General features: G+C 37.9%; 4 protein-coding genes across 4 annotated transcripts; 1 reads left to right on the top strand and 3 right to left on the bottom strand.

Moving 5' to 3' along the window:
• Positions 1-2,957: 2,957 nt before the first annotated feature.
• CBG22263 lies at positions 2,958-3,074 on the bottom strand (the record flags this gene model as incomplete). Its single annotated transcript, XM_045242322.1, has 1 exon — positions 2,958-3,074. The coding sequence occupies one exon, from the start codon at positions 3,072-3,074 to the stop codon at positions 2,958-2,960; it is 117 nt and encodes a 38-aa protein (XP_045097527.1).
• A 1,669-nt stretch (positions 3,075-4,743) lies between these two features.
• On the bottom strand, positions 4,744-5,769 carry CBG22262 (the record flags this gene model as incomplete). The annotated part of the gene is made up of 2 exons (XM_045242318.1): positions 4,744-5,678; positions 5,721-5,769. The coding sequence occupies 2 exons, from the start codon at positions 5,767-5,769 to the stop codon at positions 4,744-4,746; spliced, it is 984 nt and encodes a 327-aa protein (XP_045097526.1).
• A 2,141-nt stretch (positions 5,770-7,910) lies between these two features.
• Positions 7,911-8,315, top strand: CBG22260 (the record flags this gene model as incomplete). Its single annotated transcript, XM_002638967.1, has 1 exon — positions 7,911-8,315. One exon carries the CDS (start codon positions 7,911-7,913, stop codon positions 8,313-8,315), a length of 405 nt encoding a protein of 134 aa, XP_002639013.1.
• Positions 8,316-9,251: 936 nt separating this feature from the next.
• Cbr-src-1 lies at positions 9,252-12,021 on the bottom strand (the record flags this gene model as incomplete). Its single annotated transcript, XM_002638966.2, has 4 exons — positions 9,252-9,460; positions 10,029-10,907; positions 11,376-11,848; positions 11,948-12,021. 4 exons carry the CDS (start codon positions 12,019-12,021, stop codon positions 9,252-9,254), a joined length of 1,635 nt encoding a protein of 544 aa, XP_002639012.2.
• Between the last annotated feature and the right edge of the window lie 4,893 nt (positions 12,022-16,914).

The raw sequence follows: 16,914 nt of genomic DNA, 5'->3' as shown, positions 1-16,914 counted from the left end.
GGTACTCCTGAGTGCGTCGTTTCTCTACTTGATTCTATACCATTAGCGTAGTGTTTTTTTTTTCTGAAAATACGGTATGTTTAGGTTTATCAATAGAGCGAATTTGAAAAAATACGATTTTTGGGGGTGAAAAAAATTTGAAAAAAAGTGAGATGGGTCGTTTTTGTTGGGAAAACGTATGGAGGGGGTACAAGGATTAGAAAAGAAGTGGGGATGGACCTCCTTTTTCTACGAAAAAAAGACGAAAAGAGCGCCCAAATGAGCAAACGTATCATATATTTTTTCTCTTTCTTGGTATATATTGGGAGAAGAGGAAAAAATAAAGATATGGGAAGAAAGAAAAGGAAATAAGATTCATTTAATAGATAGTTTTTATACTTCCCAATCTATTTTTTCCGGGACTTTTTAATCAGCAGCTCAGATACAAAATGCAGCAAAGATACGAAATTCCAAAAAATCGTAGAATTTCCGGTTTTCCAAATTTTGGAATTTTCAATTTTTCCAATTTTGAATTTAAAAAATTTTTGAAATCAGGCTCACGACCCAAGTTTTGAATTTTTTATACTTTGGAAATCTAGGTCATGTCCTAATTCTGGAAATTTAGGCCATGAGCTTTTTTTAAACTAGGTCATCACCTAAATATTGAAGGCTTGAAATCTAGGTCACGGCCAAATTTTGAAAATCTGGGTCATGATCCCAAAAACTTTTTTATCATTATTTTTAACTTTCTCAAATTTTCAAAAACCCAAAATTTGGAAATTCAGAAAATCGGAAGTTCCAAAATTTGAAAAAAAAACCAAATTTTTAAAAATCCGATATTTGAAAAATCCTGAAATTCGAGTTTCGAAAGTTATAAAAATCCAAAATATTGAAAATTCGAAACTTCCGAAATTCGTAAAATCAAAAATCCCGAAACCTGAAAACTCAAAAATTTTAAAATTTCCGAAATTTGGAAAATTGGAAATTCTGAAATTCTGGAATTCGAAACTTCCGAAATTCGTAAAATTAAAAATTCTGAAACTCCGAAATTGGGGAAATCGAAAATTGTGAAATTCAGAAATTCAGAAATTCTTAAAATTCTAAAATTCGAAATTTCCGAAGGTTGGAAAATCGAAAATCATTTAAATTCGATAATCCAAAGTTACATTTTTATTATTGCAAACAAAAAATTGAAAAAAATGTTTTTTCTCAATAGAGCGCATTAGCTATGAATCCTAATTTTCAAAGTTGGATATTTCAATTCCAAAAAAATCCAAAACGAATGATGAAGAAATTTTGGGCACAACCAAAGCGAAAAAACTAACACTTGAACGAATGGAAACTTCTCGAAAAATCCTCCAACTACCACTACTTCTAACACTCTTTTTTGGGTCCCAAGAGGCCATCCCTCATACACCAAAAATATTCAAAAAAAGAAGAGAAGAGAGAAAAGAGCACAAGGCGCATCCCCCTTCGACCACTTGAAGAAGAATATGAACTTTTTGATGGGCCGGAAAAAAGAGAAAAAATTGGTGGAAATTTGAAAATAAAATTAAATTTCAAGAGAGAAGAAAAAGTTGAAAGTTCAGAGGTTTTTTTGATAGAAATGTCTGAAACTTTTTTTCAAAAAATTAAAAAATTCCAGAAAATCAAAGTTTTATTTTTTTGCAATATTCTGAATTTCTCAAATTCAAAATACATTTTTCCACTCAGAAACTATTCTTTGAAATCGTATAGAAACCAATTTTCTCACATTCGGATTTTTTTGAAAAAAAAAAAGGAACCTACTTACCGGAAATTGAGTTTGAAGACAACGAAAAATAGGTTCCTTCCAATTTAGAAAATTGAAAATGGAACTCAACTTTCTAAGTCACTTATTAACGACTTTCTGTCTCTCTAATCTTATCAGTTTCTGCCCTTTTTATCAGTTAGGCACACCTAACCATCTAATCGAAAAAAATTTTAACTTTTAAGTTAAATTGGCAATCCTAATAAGGAGGTACATATGTTTATTGGACATAGAAAAGAAACAAAAAATGTGGACCACAAATTAAAAGAGAAAAAAAAACGAAGCAATAAAAATTACTCATAATTCTACAGAAGAGGAGTATCAAAAATGATGTTTTTAATGATTTTAAAAATTAGAAAATGAAACAACTATTTAACCATTTTGCGAAACTCTTCCTCCGATTCGTTCCATACTCCAAAACTGATTGCATTCCACTGAATTAGAATAGATGCCACCCGATTATCCGATTGTCGAACCACATATGTGTGACTGATGATTGAATCCGTGTTTGGGTTTATATCGTACCAATTTTATCTGAAAAAGGACGTTCAAGAGATTCCTCCCAATAAAATCATTTAGAAATGCTTACAATTTTGGCAAAGTATGCGTCGGCGGTGTTTTTGTTGCGTCAATGTATTTTGCGCCGATTTCTTTCAGAATTCCGTTATAGAGAAGATCGTTACCATAGAAGCTTCAATTCTATAGATGCTTGTTTTCTTTTAAAATGACGTAGAAAAACAGGAAAAGCGTGAAAGTGCTGCTTGATTTCAATAGATTCTGCCTGATAGAACTTTGATTCCGGTATTAATTGGTTCCATTGAAGCAACAGAAAATTTAATCAAAACAGACGATATGGAGAACAAATTTTCATGGTTGGCCATATGAGAAAAGTTCCGATCCATCCGGATCATAATATGGAATGATACGTTTTGGAGTTGTGGAATGAAAGAAATATAGAAAATTGCGTTAAAAAGATCTTTTGCTTCCCATTGATACTCCATAGAGTTTCCGAAGAAATCAAGAAAATAATTATGGATTGATTTGATTACGGATTCTTTCTCAGACAGCTGATAAGATGCTACTGAATACGGATAATATGAGTTTTCAATTGATCGTAAGCGTAAGTTTCGATCTTTTCTCGTATGGGATCTTAAAAATTATACTTTTACGAATTTCTGCTCGTCATAACTCACCGAAAATCGATTAACTTTGCAGATACTTTCAACTGGAAATAGTAATATTTATCTTCTTTGTGTTTGGCAATTTTTACTATCCTTTCACTATTGTTACCGTAGCCATGGTTCATCTCTATGATCGCAGGTATATTTGATAAAACTGACACTTTGGAATCGGTTCATTTGAGATGGTTTGATGAACTTCTTCATATTTTTCGAGACGAAGGAGAACAGATATAGATCGTTATACTCCATGTGGTCAAGTATCTCTTTTTGGACCACATACGGATATTTGCATAGAATCATTTTGTTCTGAAAATATTTGGTAAGATTGTAGAAAGACCAAAATAAAATGAGTAAAAAATAACCACTCCTACATAATGAGGAAAACAGATGACGAATAAGGCACAAGACGTAGAGAGTCTAATCGACTGTGCAAAGAAGGGTTAGGTCGCGAGGGACGGGGCAGAGTATCTACTGTGTCATCTGCCACGTCAGCAAAGCGTCGTCAAAGCGTCTTTTCCGTTGGTCCTAATCGATTTGGTTTGTGTGCTAATAGATGTGCTAATAAGACCTATCCAACTAATCTGTCTTCCATGGAGAGTTGGTCCCTATGGAACAGAGGGTGTGCTAACCAGTCATGGTCGTCTACGTTGATCCACGTTATTAGGTGACCCATTTTATTAGTGTACCTTGCAGTAAGACTACAGAAGACACGGTAATTGCTCAACCGACTGAGCAAAGAAGGGTCAGGTGACGATGGACGAGGGAGAGAATCTACAGGACCATTTGCCACAGACGTCCCGGTTATTAATTGTCGTCTTTTTCCCAATCAACTGGTCAATACCTTCTTACAAATCTTTTCCAATTTGGAGAAGTTTGTCATTTTTATTTTTATGGAAAAATTTGTTTGAAAAATGCATGGTAGTCTGAAAGAAACACATTTGTGAATCGATTTGGTTTGTGGGTTTCCAACTGAGACAACTCTGAGAGAGGTGCTATGAAGATCTAACCAACTAATCCTTATTCTGTACTTTTCCATCTGACTTACCTTCTGTTTCAATCCTTCGTGTTTCTCTAAAATCGTTTCCTATATTTAGGCACCACAACGATTTTTTCAAACTCATTTTTCCTGAGAATTGTTTATATTATCGTATTCACCATATCAATATTAGTATAATTCCGAATTTTTTTTCGAAAATGTTCATCCGTTCTCGAGATACACCCTTTTTTGTAACCCCCTTTTTCATCCATTTTCTCTGAGGGGGTTGCAGTGGGCACGGAAAAGTGGGCGGGGCAAGGTGGGCGGGGCGACGCCTTTTGCAAACGTGCGGCGCAGAAAATTCCCGATTTATTGCTGTGATGTTTTTCATAGCGCTGTGAAGAGTTTCAATTGGTTTTCGTCAGCCGGCATGTCGAAATATAGTAAAATGGAGATGTAAAAAAACAGAATGAGTTTGAGAAACAATTTTTATTACGACTATGATTAAATTTTACTAATTTTCAGGTAGAAAACACGGAAATCAGTGAAGTATCGAGCGATGCGAGCGATCAGAAGCAGAGAAGAACGATCGATGATGGCATTCGTGTTTTATAAATTGAAATTTTGTTTAAAAAATTATAGACTCTGGATTTTTGAGAAACAGATGATTTAAAAAATATGCGAATGCCATTGAAACTTCGATTGTTCGCATCGCTCGTCACTTTTCTACCTGAAAATCACCAGAAAACAAAGAACTACAAAACAAACTACTGAACTAACGAAGGAAAGGAACAGAAACTAATAATAAAAAGAAGAAATCAAGAAAATTGGAATGTTCCGTTATCGATCGACTTCTGAAAATGATCGAAGTCGATATGTATCGGTTTTCTCTCGCCCTCGTACTGAACCGCTGCCGTCGTTTTTCCTTTCGAAATACGAAAATCGATAACGAATGCATGTTTTCCCGATGAAGCATTAAAGAACTTTTTTCCGATTCGATCGTCGTCGTTGAGCAGAAGTTGACGAGCGTACTGGTGGCTTCCAATCAAACCCTCCAGTTTCTTCACGAGCTCATCGACGGCTTTTTTCAGTGATCTTTTGGATAATCGAGAACTGGAGATCAGGCTTTTGTTATACACCTTCCAGTGTTTTAATGTGTCCAGGGTCTTTTGTAATTTTTTATACTTTTTTCGCAATTCAACATACTGTGAAATGCAGGAATCATGTATTTTTTTCTCAAAAGGTGGAATGTTTGCTGGCCATGAAAGATCAACAGAAGTGAAAGAATTGGTTTGAGTTTCCTTTTCTCGAAACACAGTTAAATCACTGCTACCACAAACATTTTCTATGACATCAGGCTCAGCTGGATTAATTTTTGGAGAAAAAGATTCCGAGCAATTCTCAGCATCTTGAAAAACGAAAAAATTCACATCAAAAGCTGATTTTTTTAAAAATTCAAAAGACTTATCCTTATCCCTCCTTTGATTGATCTTGTGCTGATTTTCGATCCAAGTCAACCTTCTTCTGAATTTGGAAAGATCACATTGCTCGTTTCCATCCAATCCTAACAACGACTTCGTGATCCGGAACACATCCATCTTTGATACGTTCAGCGCCATCAAGGAACAGACTACTTCGTTGTTTACAACATCCATTGGACGACTGACTTCAAATTCTGAGTTGATTCCATATTGGGCCAGAATGCTGAGATGAAGTTCCTTGAGTTTCTGAGCTCGAGAAGGTGTCAAAATTTCTGAAAATTTAATTGGAAATGAGTCCAAAATAGTATTCTTACCTGTTTTCGATACTTTAGGAGGTGGTTCAACGTCACTTCCGCTATCCATTATAGATTAGAGGTATAATTATATGTTCAAAAACAATTAATTTAAAAAAAATCAAAAATTTACTGTAAGTCGTAAGAACATTGGTTTTCAGTGCATACACCGTTACGTAAAGTTGCACAAAGTTTGGAAAACCACTGAAAAAAGACTTTTGATACAGCAAGGAATCGAACCATGGCCGGTGGCGCGCCGTCCCGAGACACTACCCACTACTCCATGCGCGCGCTGACAGTTGGCGTATTGAAAGGCTGATATGAAGCACGCGCTGCCTCTCTTTTCTAAACAACGGTTTGAACACATTTTATTCACATTCTTAGGTGGAAATTGAGATATTAAAAAAATGGGGGAACAGGTAAAAGTAAACTCGAACATGTATATTGTAGCAAATTTTTCGTAGAATCTGAATATGTAATAAATATCTGCGACATCGACCTGCATTACCGTCAAAATTCGCAAAAACGTCAAAATTTTAGAACCATGTCATCTTTGGATGCGTTTTTTGCTAGCTCAAACTTTTTCAAATGTCATCAAATTGCATATCTGAACAGTCATAGAATGGATCTAAGTATTTTGATATTAAAAACATGGGGTCATCGCTGAAAAAAATTCACAATTTTTGCTTGAAGTTTGATGGATTACTGCAAAAATGGGGGAACTGCTGGCTAAATATGGCTTAATGCATCTTATTCACCATCTAAAAAAGTATTTAGAACAATCATAAAAAGAAGCGACATCGACTTTTATTACACTTTTCAGACCAAATTTCTCATGTCGATTTCTGTTTTTCACGAGTATTTTGAAAGTCGTTGGTTTTCAACGCAAACGCTTTACATCAGTCGATTCTACGTGTTTTTTTACATAACGAGACCAAATTTTATAAAAATCGGTCCATCCAGTCTCGAGTTCTACGCCTTCAAACATGCCAGATACCCCCCAAGAGAAAAAAAATTAGGCTCCGCCCCCTCGCGTTGCGGTGCCTACCTATATTTTCAGAAAATGATTCTATCCAAATACCCGCTTGGTGTTCAGAAGGAGATTCTCGACCACATGATTTATGTTGATCTGCTTCGTCTTTCATTTAGGACTAAAAATATGAAGAAATTGGTTGCATTATCGCAGAAGAAGAGATTCAAAGGTATCCGATCGATTGAGTATCAATATGATAGAAAGGATGGAACGTGTCTGGTGGATGTTCTTGATGAAAATACACCAGATAACAACAAACGGTCGTCAACCACGATAATGAACATTGTCGACCACAAGACGGCTGAGAGGGCTTCCATTCACTATCAGTTGAACCTGAAAGTATCCTATGTTCATCATCACCATACTTGGAACGAGGCCGGGCAGGGCCCGTCATTTCACAGGTTTTGAAAATTTCAAAAAACACATATTCGATCTTTTTCGATCAAACAGACAAGCAATCCAAAAAAACAAAAAAAAAATGGAGAACATTATTGTCGAATTAAAAAAAGTGGGACCTGGAAAATTTCGCGAGCGGCTTCCCGGTCAATTTTTGAGGCCTTGCCTCAAAATCACTACAGTAGTAAACGAAACTTATTTATGTGAGTTCAGTGGGATTTTCTGGACAAAATGTAGATTTCTTGGTATGAAAATGATTGCTAGCATCTCTAGAATCCGTTTTTCATCGAAAAACCGAACTTAATTGCGGAAGTAGCTCGAACTAGGCGAAAGTCTGAAATATTACGTTTTTGCCGCACTTTTTCGTAGATCAAAAAAAGCTGCGCCTTTCAAATTCTCAGGTCCCACTTTTTTTAATTCGACAATATATAGAGAGCTCAAAATTTGTCTCGAAAATACAGGATTTTTGATACCGGGCCTTCCGGTCCGGGCCCGGGCTTTGAAAATTCCTCAGGCCGGGTTTTGGCGGGCCGGCCCGGAATTTTACATGTATGATCACCGCATTTTGGAAGTGTACGAGGACAATGCCCCAATCACTTTAGGGACACTCATACTGCTATTGAAATGGATTATTAAAGTTGGGAGAGACATAAAAGCTTGGACAACGGATACCTCACCGTTTTGACAGATTTTTATGTTCAGCGGCGAGTGGACATGAGCATTAGCCACCACAGACGAGCCGAGCAGGTCACCCGGATTCAGGTCATCTGGATCTAGGTCACATGGTTCCCGGTCACCCGGATCAAGGTTACCAGGATTCAGGTCATCTGGATCTAGGTCACCTGGTTCCAGGTCACCCAGATCCAGGTCACCAGGATCCAGGTCACCCAGATTCAGGTCATCTGGATCTAGGTCACCCGGATCCAGGTCACCCGGATCCATGTCACCTGGTTCCCGGTCACCCGGATCCAGGTCACCCGAATCCAGGTCACCCGGATCCAGGTCACCCGGATCTAGGTCACATGGTTCCCGGTCACCCGGATCTAGGTCACCCGGATTCAGGTCACCCGGATCTAGGTCACCCGGATCTAGGTCACCCGGATCCAGGTCACCCGGATCCAGGTCACCCGGATCCAGGTCACCCGGATCCAGGTGATCCGGACCCAGGTCACCCAGGGACCCAGTGATCCAGGGATACAAGGATCCAAGGATCCAGGACCCTTCCCCGGGTCACCTTCTCTGGAGTCCAGAGAAGGCGAGAACTGATTCTTCTCTCCACTTCCCTCTTCCTTTATAGTATTCTCCCTGAGGTCAATGGGTCATTCAGGGTCGTAAGTTTTTTAAAAATAATTTTTCATCATCACGTTTAAATATCACAATCTGTGAAACTCCATTAAAAAGAGTATTGTTCCTTGAAACCTGATTATATCGGTTCCTATAAGAAATATCAAAAATGTGTCAACTGACAAATTGTTTATCATGAAATTAGAAACATTTTGTCAGTTGACCATTTTTCGATATCTTTCACAGGAACCGAGATAAATTGGCTTGAAGTTGAAAGTCACAGTGTGGGGTCTATTGGAAGCCTATCAAGGATCAAAACTTGAATTTCGAGCTTGAACGCGGTTTCTGATTCGCCTGTACAGATTTCAATTCAATCGATTAACTTTTGAGAAAATAAAAAAAAATTGCCCGAAATATACCAACAATTTAAGAAAGTACATCTGAATTCATTTATTTTTGTGATCGTATTATGATACATCGGCAGAGAAGAAGAGAAGAGGTGAAGGGGAGGGAAGGAAAAGGAAATAACAAAACAAGAAAAATGGAAAATTTGGGCATAAATTATAAATATGTATATAAAACGAAGCTTTTTCGGTGGTCTTTTTTTGTAGGGAGAGAGATTTTCTTTGTGGTGGAGGAGGAGGGGCGGAGGTGGGAGTAACAGTAAGTAGATACACTTTTCTGGTGAAAAAAAAAACGAAATATCCCGCAATTTTTCAAAAAACGGCTAAAAAAAGGAACAAGGATGAAAAAAAACGGAAAACATGTGTTTGAGATTAGAATGAGATGGGAGGGGTGGTGAATAAATATATCGATTATTATTACATAAAATCTCTTTTTTAGGCACTTGGCGGAGCGTAATTTGGTTGTGTTGACACGAAATAGTCATCGAAGAAATGATATAATGTGTCGAAGGTGGGCCGTCGCTCTGGTGTCTTGTCCCAACATTTGAGCATCACTTCCTCGTAAATTTGTTCCGGACATCCACGTGGCATTGGCATACGGTAGCCGAGCTCGACTTGTTCGACGACTTCGCGGTTGTGCATTCCTGGAAAAAATAATTCAATAAGTAGCCTAGAATTTGGTTTTCTCGGTTAATTTCGTACAAAAAAGAAAAAAAACCGCATCGGTGGCCGGGTGGCCGAGTGTGAGTTTTCTAGTCCTCAATGCGGCGACAAAGCGCGCGAATTTAAATTTTACTCAAAATTTCGAAAAAAATTCGAAAAACGACTGAAATTTTAAAAAATTTGTTGAAGTTTTTAAAAATTCAATTTTTCCAGAAAACTTTTTTTTTTTTTGAAAAACGACAGAATTTTCGCTTAAAATGACTAAAAAATGGATAATTTCGCAGAAAATCGGGAAAAATGATCGAAAAAATTTTAATTTTCAGAATTTTTTTTTAATTCAAGAAAAATCACTTAAAAACGACTTTAATTTCTGCTGAAAATCAGAAATTTCACTTGAAACGATAATTTCGAATTCCCGCGCTTCTTCGCCACAAGGGGGACTAGAAAACTCACACTCGGCGACCCGGCCACCGGATGCAGCTTTTCTCATTTTGGGAATTTTTATATGACTTTCACCTTTATTTTTATTGTGTAAACTTTTTTACTTACCTGGATACGGTACTTGTCCCTTGGTCATAATCTCGTATAACAGAATTCCATACGACCAAACGTCACTCTTCACAGTGAAATTTCCACACGTCGCCGCTTCTGGAGCCGTCCATTTGATCGGGAACTTTGCTCCGGTCCGTGCCTCATAGATATCCTCTTCCATGAGTTTTCGTGCCAATCCAAAGTCAGCCACCTTGACGACTGGAACTCCAGAGATCTTATCACCAACAAGAACGTTACGGGCGGCCAAATCACGATGGACTAGCTTTCGCTCTTCCAGATACATCATTCCATTCGCAATCTGAGCGGCCATATCAACAAGCGCCTGGATGCCAAGAGTGCTTCCATCGTTACGAAGATAGTGAAGAAGCGACCCGTTGATCATGTACTCGGTGATAATGTAGAATGGTTCTTCGCGAGTGCAGACGGCGTAGAGTTTTACTAGATTCGGATGATCGCATTGCTTCATAATTGAAGCTTCTTGAAGGAATGCTTCTGGTGACATCGTTCCTGGTTTCATGGTCTTAATTGCCACCTCAACGATTCCTCGCCATTTTCCATACCAGACTTCTCCGAAATTTCCATCTCCTAACTTCCGTTTCAAGTGCAGCTGATTTCGAGGAATTTCCCAATTCTGTTGTGTATCGTGTGATAAATCAGGTCGTGTTGGTGCTAGACGAGGTGCCGGGAATGTTAATTGACAACAGAGACCATCTGGCATTTCGGAATAATATCTAACGAGATCCGGAAGGGTTCTAAATGTCCTTCGTGTTGTGATAAAGTATCCTTGATCATGATCGAGTCGTTTGATTTTGTAATGTTTCACTGTGCCTGTAAAATCTATTCTCGATAGAGCGAAGTTGCTATCAAAATGACAGGCTAACTATTCTAAGTACATAGCAATTTTCAGTGTTGAAAAATATCAATTTTGAGCAAAGTTATGAGCCTATTTTAATTTGGTGGTCTAGAAAACCAAATTTTGGATTTCTAGGCCATGTTGTATATTAAAATGACAGGCTAACTGTGCTGATGCTAAATATCTTTTTAGATTTCCACAATATCAATTTTGAGCCAAGTAATTCCAATTTTAAGTTGGTGGCCTAGAAACCCAAACCTAGGCTAGGCCATGGTGGTCAGAATTTCAAATGCTTATAACTTGGTTCAAAATCAATATTTTTCAAATCTAAAAACTGCTATAGGCTTTGTGAAGCCAGCCCAACAAAATGATATGCAATGTGACCTAGTTTTCCCGAAATTTGGCTTTCTAGGCCATCGATAAAATATTGGATTTCTAGGCTGTGTTACATTTCACAATGTCAAGCCAACCATTTTAATCAAATGACTCACCTCCATTCCTCTGATCATCTGTATCTCGAATTGTTAACGCGAATTCTCTCGTATCTGCCTCTCGTTCTCTGATCAAATATGTTCCTTTCGGTAGATTCGATGATAGTACTAGACGTTCGGCTCGGTTTCTGGGGATCTTTCCAGCGTACCACTCCTCACTCTCTATCGTTTGTTGTCGTGCCACAAAGTTGCGCGGCACGTATCCAGTGATACCGGTTCGCTGATGTTTCACATACCACCAATCGCAATTCGAATAATCCAACAAGTACATTGCATCGCCCTTCTGGAAGCTTAGATCTCCATCAGCTCGAGAGTCGTACGGATAGAGAGCGACGAGAACTTCGCGTTCTTGCTGTCGACCACCGCCTAGACCGGCGTCTGAAGTGCCATTCAGGGATACCGTACCACCGCCCATATCGTTTCCACCATTGTTCACGTGGAACACTGTTTGCTGTTGTGACGGCGTTGTGAATCTGTAGATTGGAACTCTTATGAGGTGAGATGACGTTGTTCTGTATATGTGGCCTAGGTCTCTCTAGACTCTAGATTCCTAGGCCACCGTAGTCACTTACCTCGCCACGTCTATCCGTTCTTGTTGACCATCATTGCCGCCCGATCGCCGCTCTTTCGAAAACAAACAACCCATATTTTACTCTGAATATATGCTAGTTTAGTTGACCTAGATTTCAAATTTACACGTGAAACGTGGTTTTTTTTTTAAATCCACGTCATAAAATTATTTTTCACGCGGAAATCCACGTCATAAGATTCCTTTTTTCACGCAAAATTAATTTTTTACACTTACAAAAAGGAAAAAACCTGTATATAGGGAAAACACGGATTATTTGGCATGCATATGGATTTTTCGGTGTTTCTCTCTCGATTTCGCGCCTTTTTCTGTGGTCTGAAAAAACGTTAATTTTTAGCGATTTTTAGATTTTTTAAAAAGACGCAAACAGTGAAAAAGTTCAGAATATGACTCATGGAGCAAAAAAGTGAAAATAGCTCGAAAAACAATTTTTTGTGAGCAGAGATAGGGAAAGTGAAGAGGTTTAGAGAAAAAGACAAATGTGAGAACGAGAGGTGGAGGCGAAATGGTGAGAAAAAAGTAACGTTTTTCGGGTCTAAAGTTCATGGGAATCGAATTGAGCCACTGAAAATTCTATGAATTCTGAAATTCAAATTGATGAAAAATAATTTGAAAAAGAGCTAAAATTCCCGCCAGAACTTAAAAAGTGTTTAAAAGCGGGAATTCAAAAACTGACGCTAAAGAAGCTTGGGGGAGGGGGGGGGGGCGCACTCAATTTTTTTGAATTTGCCGTCATTTTTCGGATGTCTGAGTGCAAGCAAAACAAGGCATTTTTGCATAAGCCTATAAAACGAAAAACGAAAAAATTTGAAAAAAATTTGAGCCAAAATCAGTGAAAATCGCACATTTTTGGCTGAAAAACTTTCCACATTTTCATGGAAAAGTTGAAGAAATCCGTTATATTATAAAACGAAACAAAGGAGGACAGAGATGCGAGCAGGTCATCATTATCCATTTCTCTCTCTCTCTCTCTCTCTCTCTCTCTCTCTCTCTCTCTCTCTCTCTCTCGCTCTCTCTTATCCATTTCTCCTCTTCCATTCTTCTTCCACACTGGTAGGCGACACGACTTTCGTCACTTTCTCTCCTCCTCCAAAAGACACATCTCCCATTAGAAGACGTTGTTGGCCGTGGTTGTCAATGATTATTATATTTGGAAGATATCGAAAATGAAAGTCCCCCACCAGGGGAATATACCAATTGTTGAGGGAGAGAGAGAGATAAGGGATTATTTATTACATCAACATTTTATTTATATGCAAAAACTTCATCGAATTGTCTTCCAGTTGACTGGAGCAGAGGAATTTTTTGGATTTGTCGATATTCACAGCATACGACGAGAGAGTGTGTAAAAGTGAGAGAGCGAGAGCAAACGCGCTCCAGTGCTGAGTTATTTTCAAGTTTCATTTCTGGTGGATTTCAGACTTTCGACCGGAATTTCAGCAACAAAACTGTTTGTTAGCAAAATACTCGCATAAAAATTTTATTAATTTTTAAAAACGGCTTGAAAAATACGAATTTTTAGTCTTCCATCGACCCATTCTAATTTCCAGTTTCCCATCTTTTTCGTTACGAAAACGATTTCGTAACTAATCCCATTATACAACTGCAGTTGCAACTGAAGAAAATTTACCGTAAAATCTGTATTAATATTCCATTCAAGTCTATTGTTCAAGTCACCTCAAGGGGTGCAACTCTATTAGAGTGGCAATTCAAATAGAGGCTGCAATTCTATTTTTCAAACTACAATTTGAGGTTAAAACTTTGAAAACAAACAGTTTTATTATGAAAATCAACAAAAAAAGTAACAAATTGAACAAAAGCTGCTTCCGCTACTTCCGTACTGCTTCCGTGTTATTTTTTGATTCTGCCCATTTCACCACCGTGCTTGTAATCCAAGGTGTGTGCTCCACGCTTTCTCTTTCTAGAGTTTCACCAATTTTTTCAACGTCTTCTACGTTATCCACGTCTTCCACGTGTTCCACGTCATCCAATTTTTCCACGTCTTCCACGTTATCCACGTCTTCTAGGTCTTCTTCAGAACTCATTGCTCGTTTTGCTCGTTTCAATAAATGGAAAATATTGTTAAAAAACAAAGAAAAATAAGAATAAACCAGAAATTAGGTAGGTAGTTAAAAAAAGAAATTCGAAAAACAACTGTGCAATAGTTCGTCCCGGTGTCACAGACTAAAAAGTGTACAGTACTCCCGGCGGAGCCGCAATACTGCTGCAGATGCAATTGTATTACGGGGGCAATTCAATTAAAGGCTGCAAGTCTATTTTTCAAGTGCCCTCAAGGGGTGCAAGTCTATTAGAGGGGCAATTCAACTAGAGGCGCAATATTAATACAGATTTTACGGTAGGCTAAAAACTTTGGAATTTTCGATGTTAGGCTCCAAAGTTTGGTGGCAAACACTCATTAGCTTGATGATCACTTGCTAAATATGCTTATTAGCTAAACTCGCTCATTTGCTAAGATAGTCTCAATTGCTAAATTTCTTTTTTTTTTGCTAAATTTTGATCATTTGCTAAATAGAGGATTTGTTCAAATTGAAGGCTTAGGCTGAAACTCCTTACCGGAAAACAGGCGTTTAAGCCCAAGCCTAAAATTTAAAACAAAAACCAGAATATTCTGCAAAAATTCAGTCAAAAAATCCTGAAATTAGCAAATAACAGCAGAGTTTCCACTTTTTCATATTTAGCAAATGATCAAAATTTAGCAAATGAAATTTAGCAATTGAGACTATTTTAGCAAATGAACAAGTTTAGCAAATGAGCATATTTAGCAAGTGAGCATTTAGCAAAAGATCATCAAGCTAATGAGTATTTGCCAAGTTTGGTCCAAACTCAAAAAGCCACGTGGCAAGCTCCTCATGAATGTTGACCTATTTTATTCAAAAAATGATGAATGTTGACCTATTTTATTCAAAAAATGTATAAATTTTAAGCCAATAACATGTTTTTTTTTCGAAAAAAAAATATATAAGCGGAACACCATCAGGCACTTTATTTGCACACCTGTTTGCCCAGGGCGATAGGTTTTTCGATATACCTTTCGCTCCAAAAATGGGGGGGAAACGAGAGAGATAGAGAGGGGTTAGAGATACAGGCATCTACACTCTCTCCGGTCGATGATTCTAGGCCATTGGAGAGGTTTCACACATTCTTCACTTGGGGTTGTGAGATAAGAAATTTCTTAAGGAACAATAGGGAATTTTTTGAAAAAAAAATAAATTTAGGCCACAATTTTCGGGGGGAAAACGAAAGCTAAATAGCGAAAGTTGGGTCTCGATTTCTGGAAAAAATACTCTTATCAAACTCTGCCGATTAGACAATATAATGTCATTTTTGTGGTGTGCAGTGCAGAATGCTATAGTATTAGAAATATTCACGGCTCATTGAGCACCGGGCGCGAGATTCCAGATTCCAGGTCAATAAGATTCTGCTTCGCTGGGTTCTACTTGCGCTTCATTAAGAAATCGTAACGTGGCAAAGTTTTAGGTCATTCACCTTCTCATTAGAGCGCAACAGCATCCTGTGCGATGGCGGAAGCTATGGAAAAATTAGAAAATCAAGAGGCTATGAATGTCAAAAATGGACATAACAAATCGGCACAATTTGATAGGGAGAAAGAACAGGAATTTTCGGTTCAGCGCGGCACACAAAGCGGACACACTGAACAGCGGAAACAGCCAGCAGCAGCATGTATTTGCAAGAGCTCCAAGAATCGCCAACATCAGAGCTAGATAATCGGAACAGAGAGTGAACGGAGACCCGACTGGCGGGGAGGTCGCTGACGGAGACTCAATGGACGAAACATGTGTGTGAATAGAAGAGGTGTTAGAGAAACTTAGAGATACATAATGAGATAGAGATGNCCGGTGAGACGCAGACACAGTTTCAATTGAATAGAGGACGATCTTCTGGCGGGGTGGGGTGGCTGACCGATTGAGTGGTCCCGGCTGACGGGCGGAGAGATAGAGAGAGCAATGGGAAATGAGTAATTAGCCGGAGGGAGGAAAACATGCAGTGTCTCTTTTTCCTCTCGTATTGTTCTTTTTTTGGGGTTGTTCAGAAAAAATCTGCGAGAACTCGGAGAATGAACCAATTTAGCTGAAATTTTTCCAAAAATTTTGGGTGAAAAAGTGACTCAAAATATCCACTTTGGATGTTTGGCTGAAATTTCAGACATAATGATCAAAGTGGATGTTTGGACCCCAAATTTTGGAGATATGTTTCTTATAAACTTTTCCACAAAATTTCTACCAGGTTAGACCATTCTTAAAGTTTTCGCGGATCCTATTTTCCTTTTTTTCAACCTGTTGCTGAATAATTCCATTATTTATGTCTTTAACTTGCATTGCACTTTTGCGTAACGATGCTGGTACACCGACATGCACAGTTTGCATTCAATTTTACGAGCAATTTTTCTTGCGCTGCTCAAAGCTGGCTGAAACTTCAAGAAAATCTACAAGCCAAGGACTTCTATGTTAACTAAACGTTTTCCTGTGTATTTTTAAAACAGAAAAATCGCAAAAATTTTTAATTTTTCAGTAACTCTGAAAGGATTTAAGTGTTTTGTTTGTTCTTAGCGAAATTACTGTCTATTCAATAAAACGTGGTCCTAGCTACAGTATTTTTTGAGCTATGAGCCTTTAAAGTTGGCGCGCACTTTTCACTTGTGAGCTAACTTTAAAGGTGCATAGCTCAACGACTACTGTAGCTAATAAAAATGTGTTAACTGATAAAATATGTAAAATTTTATGACAAGTGTTTTGTCAGTTGGTCATTTTTTGATATCTTTCACATGAAATTAGAAAAATAGGATAAAAGTTTAAAATCCCTTTACTCGATGATTACCAAAAACAGTCGATTGAATTGGGGGGTTTTGAAATGCTATTTTTCAAAAAACCATTACCACTAATCCTCTTTCTCTATGTCTCTCTTTTATCG

Source organism: Caenorhabditis briggsae (assembly GCF_000004555.2).
Source record: "Caenorhabditis briggsae complete genome, chrI, whole genome shotgun sequence".
In the NCBI taxonomy this organism is placed as follows: domain Eukaryota; kingdom Metazoa; phylum Nematoda; class Chromadorea; order Rhabditida; family Rhabditidae; genus Caenorhabditis; species Caenorhabditis briggsae.
The sequence above is the reverse complement of the archived record's forward strand: the minus strand, read 5'-3'. Positions and strand labels throughout refer to the sequence as shown.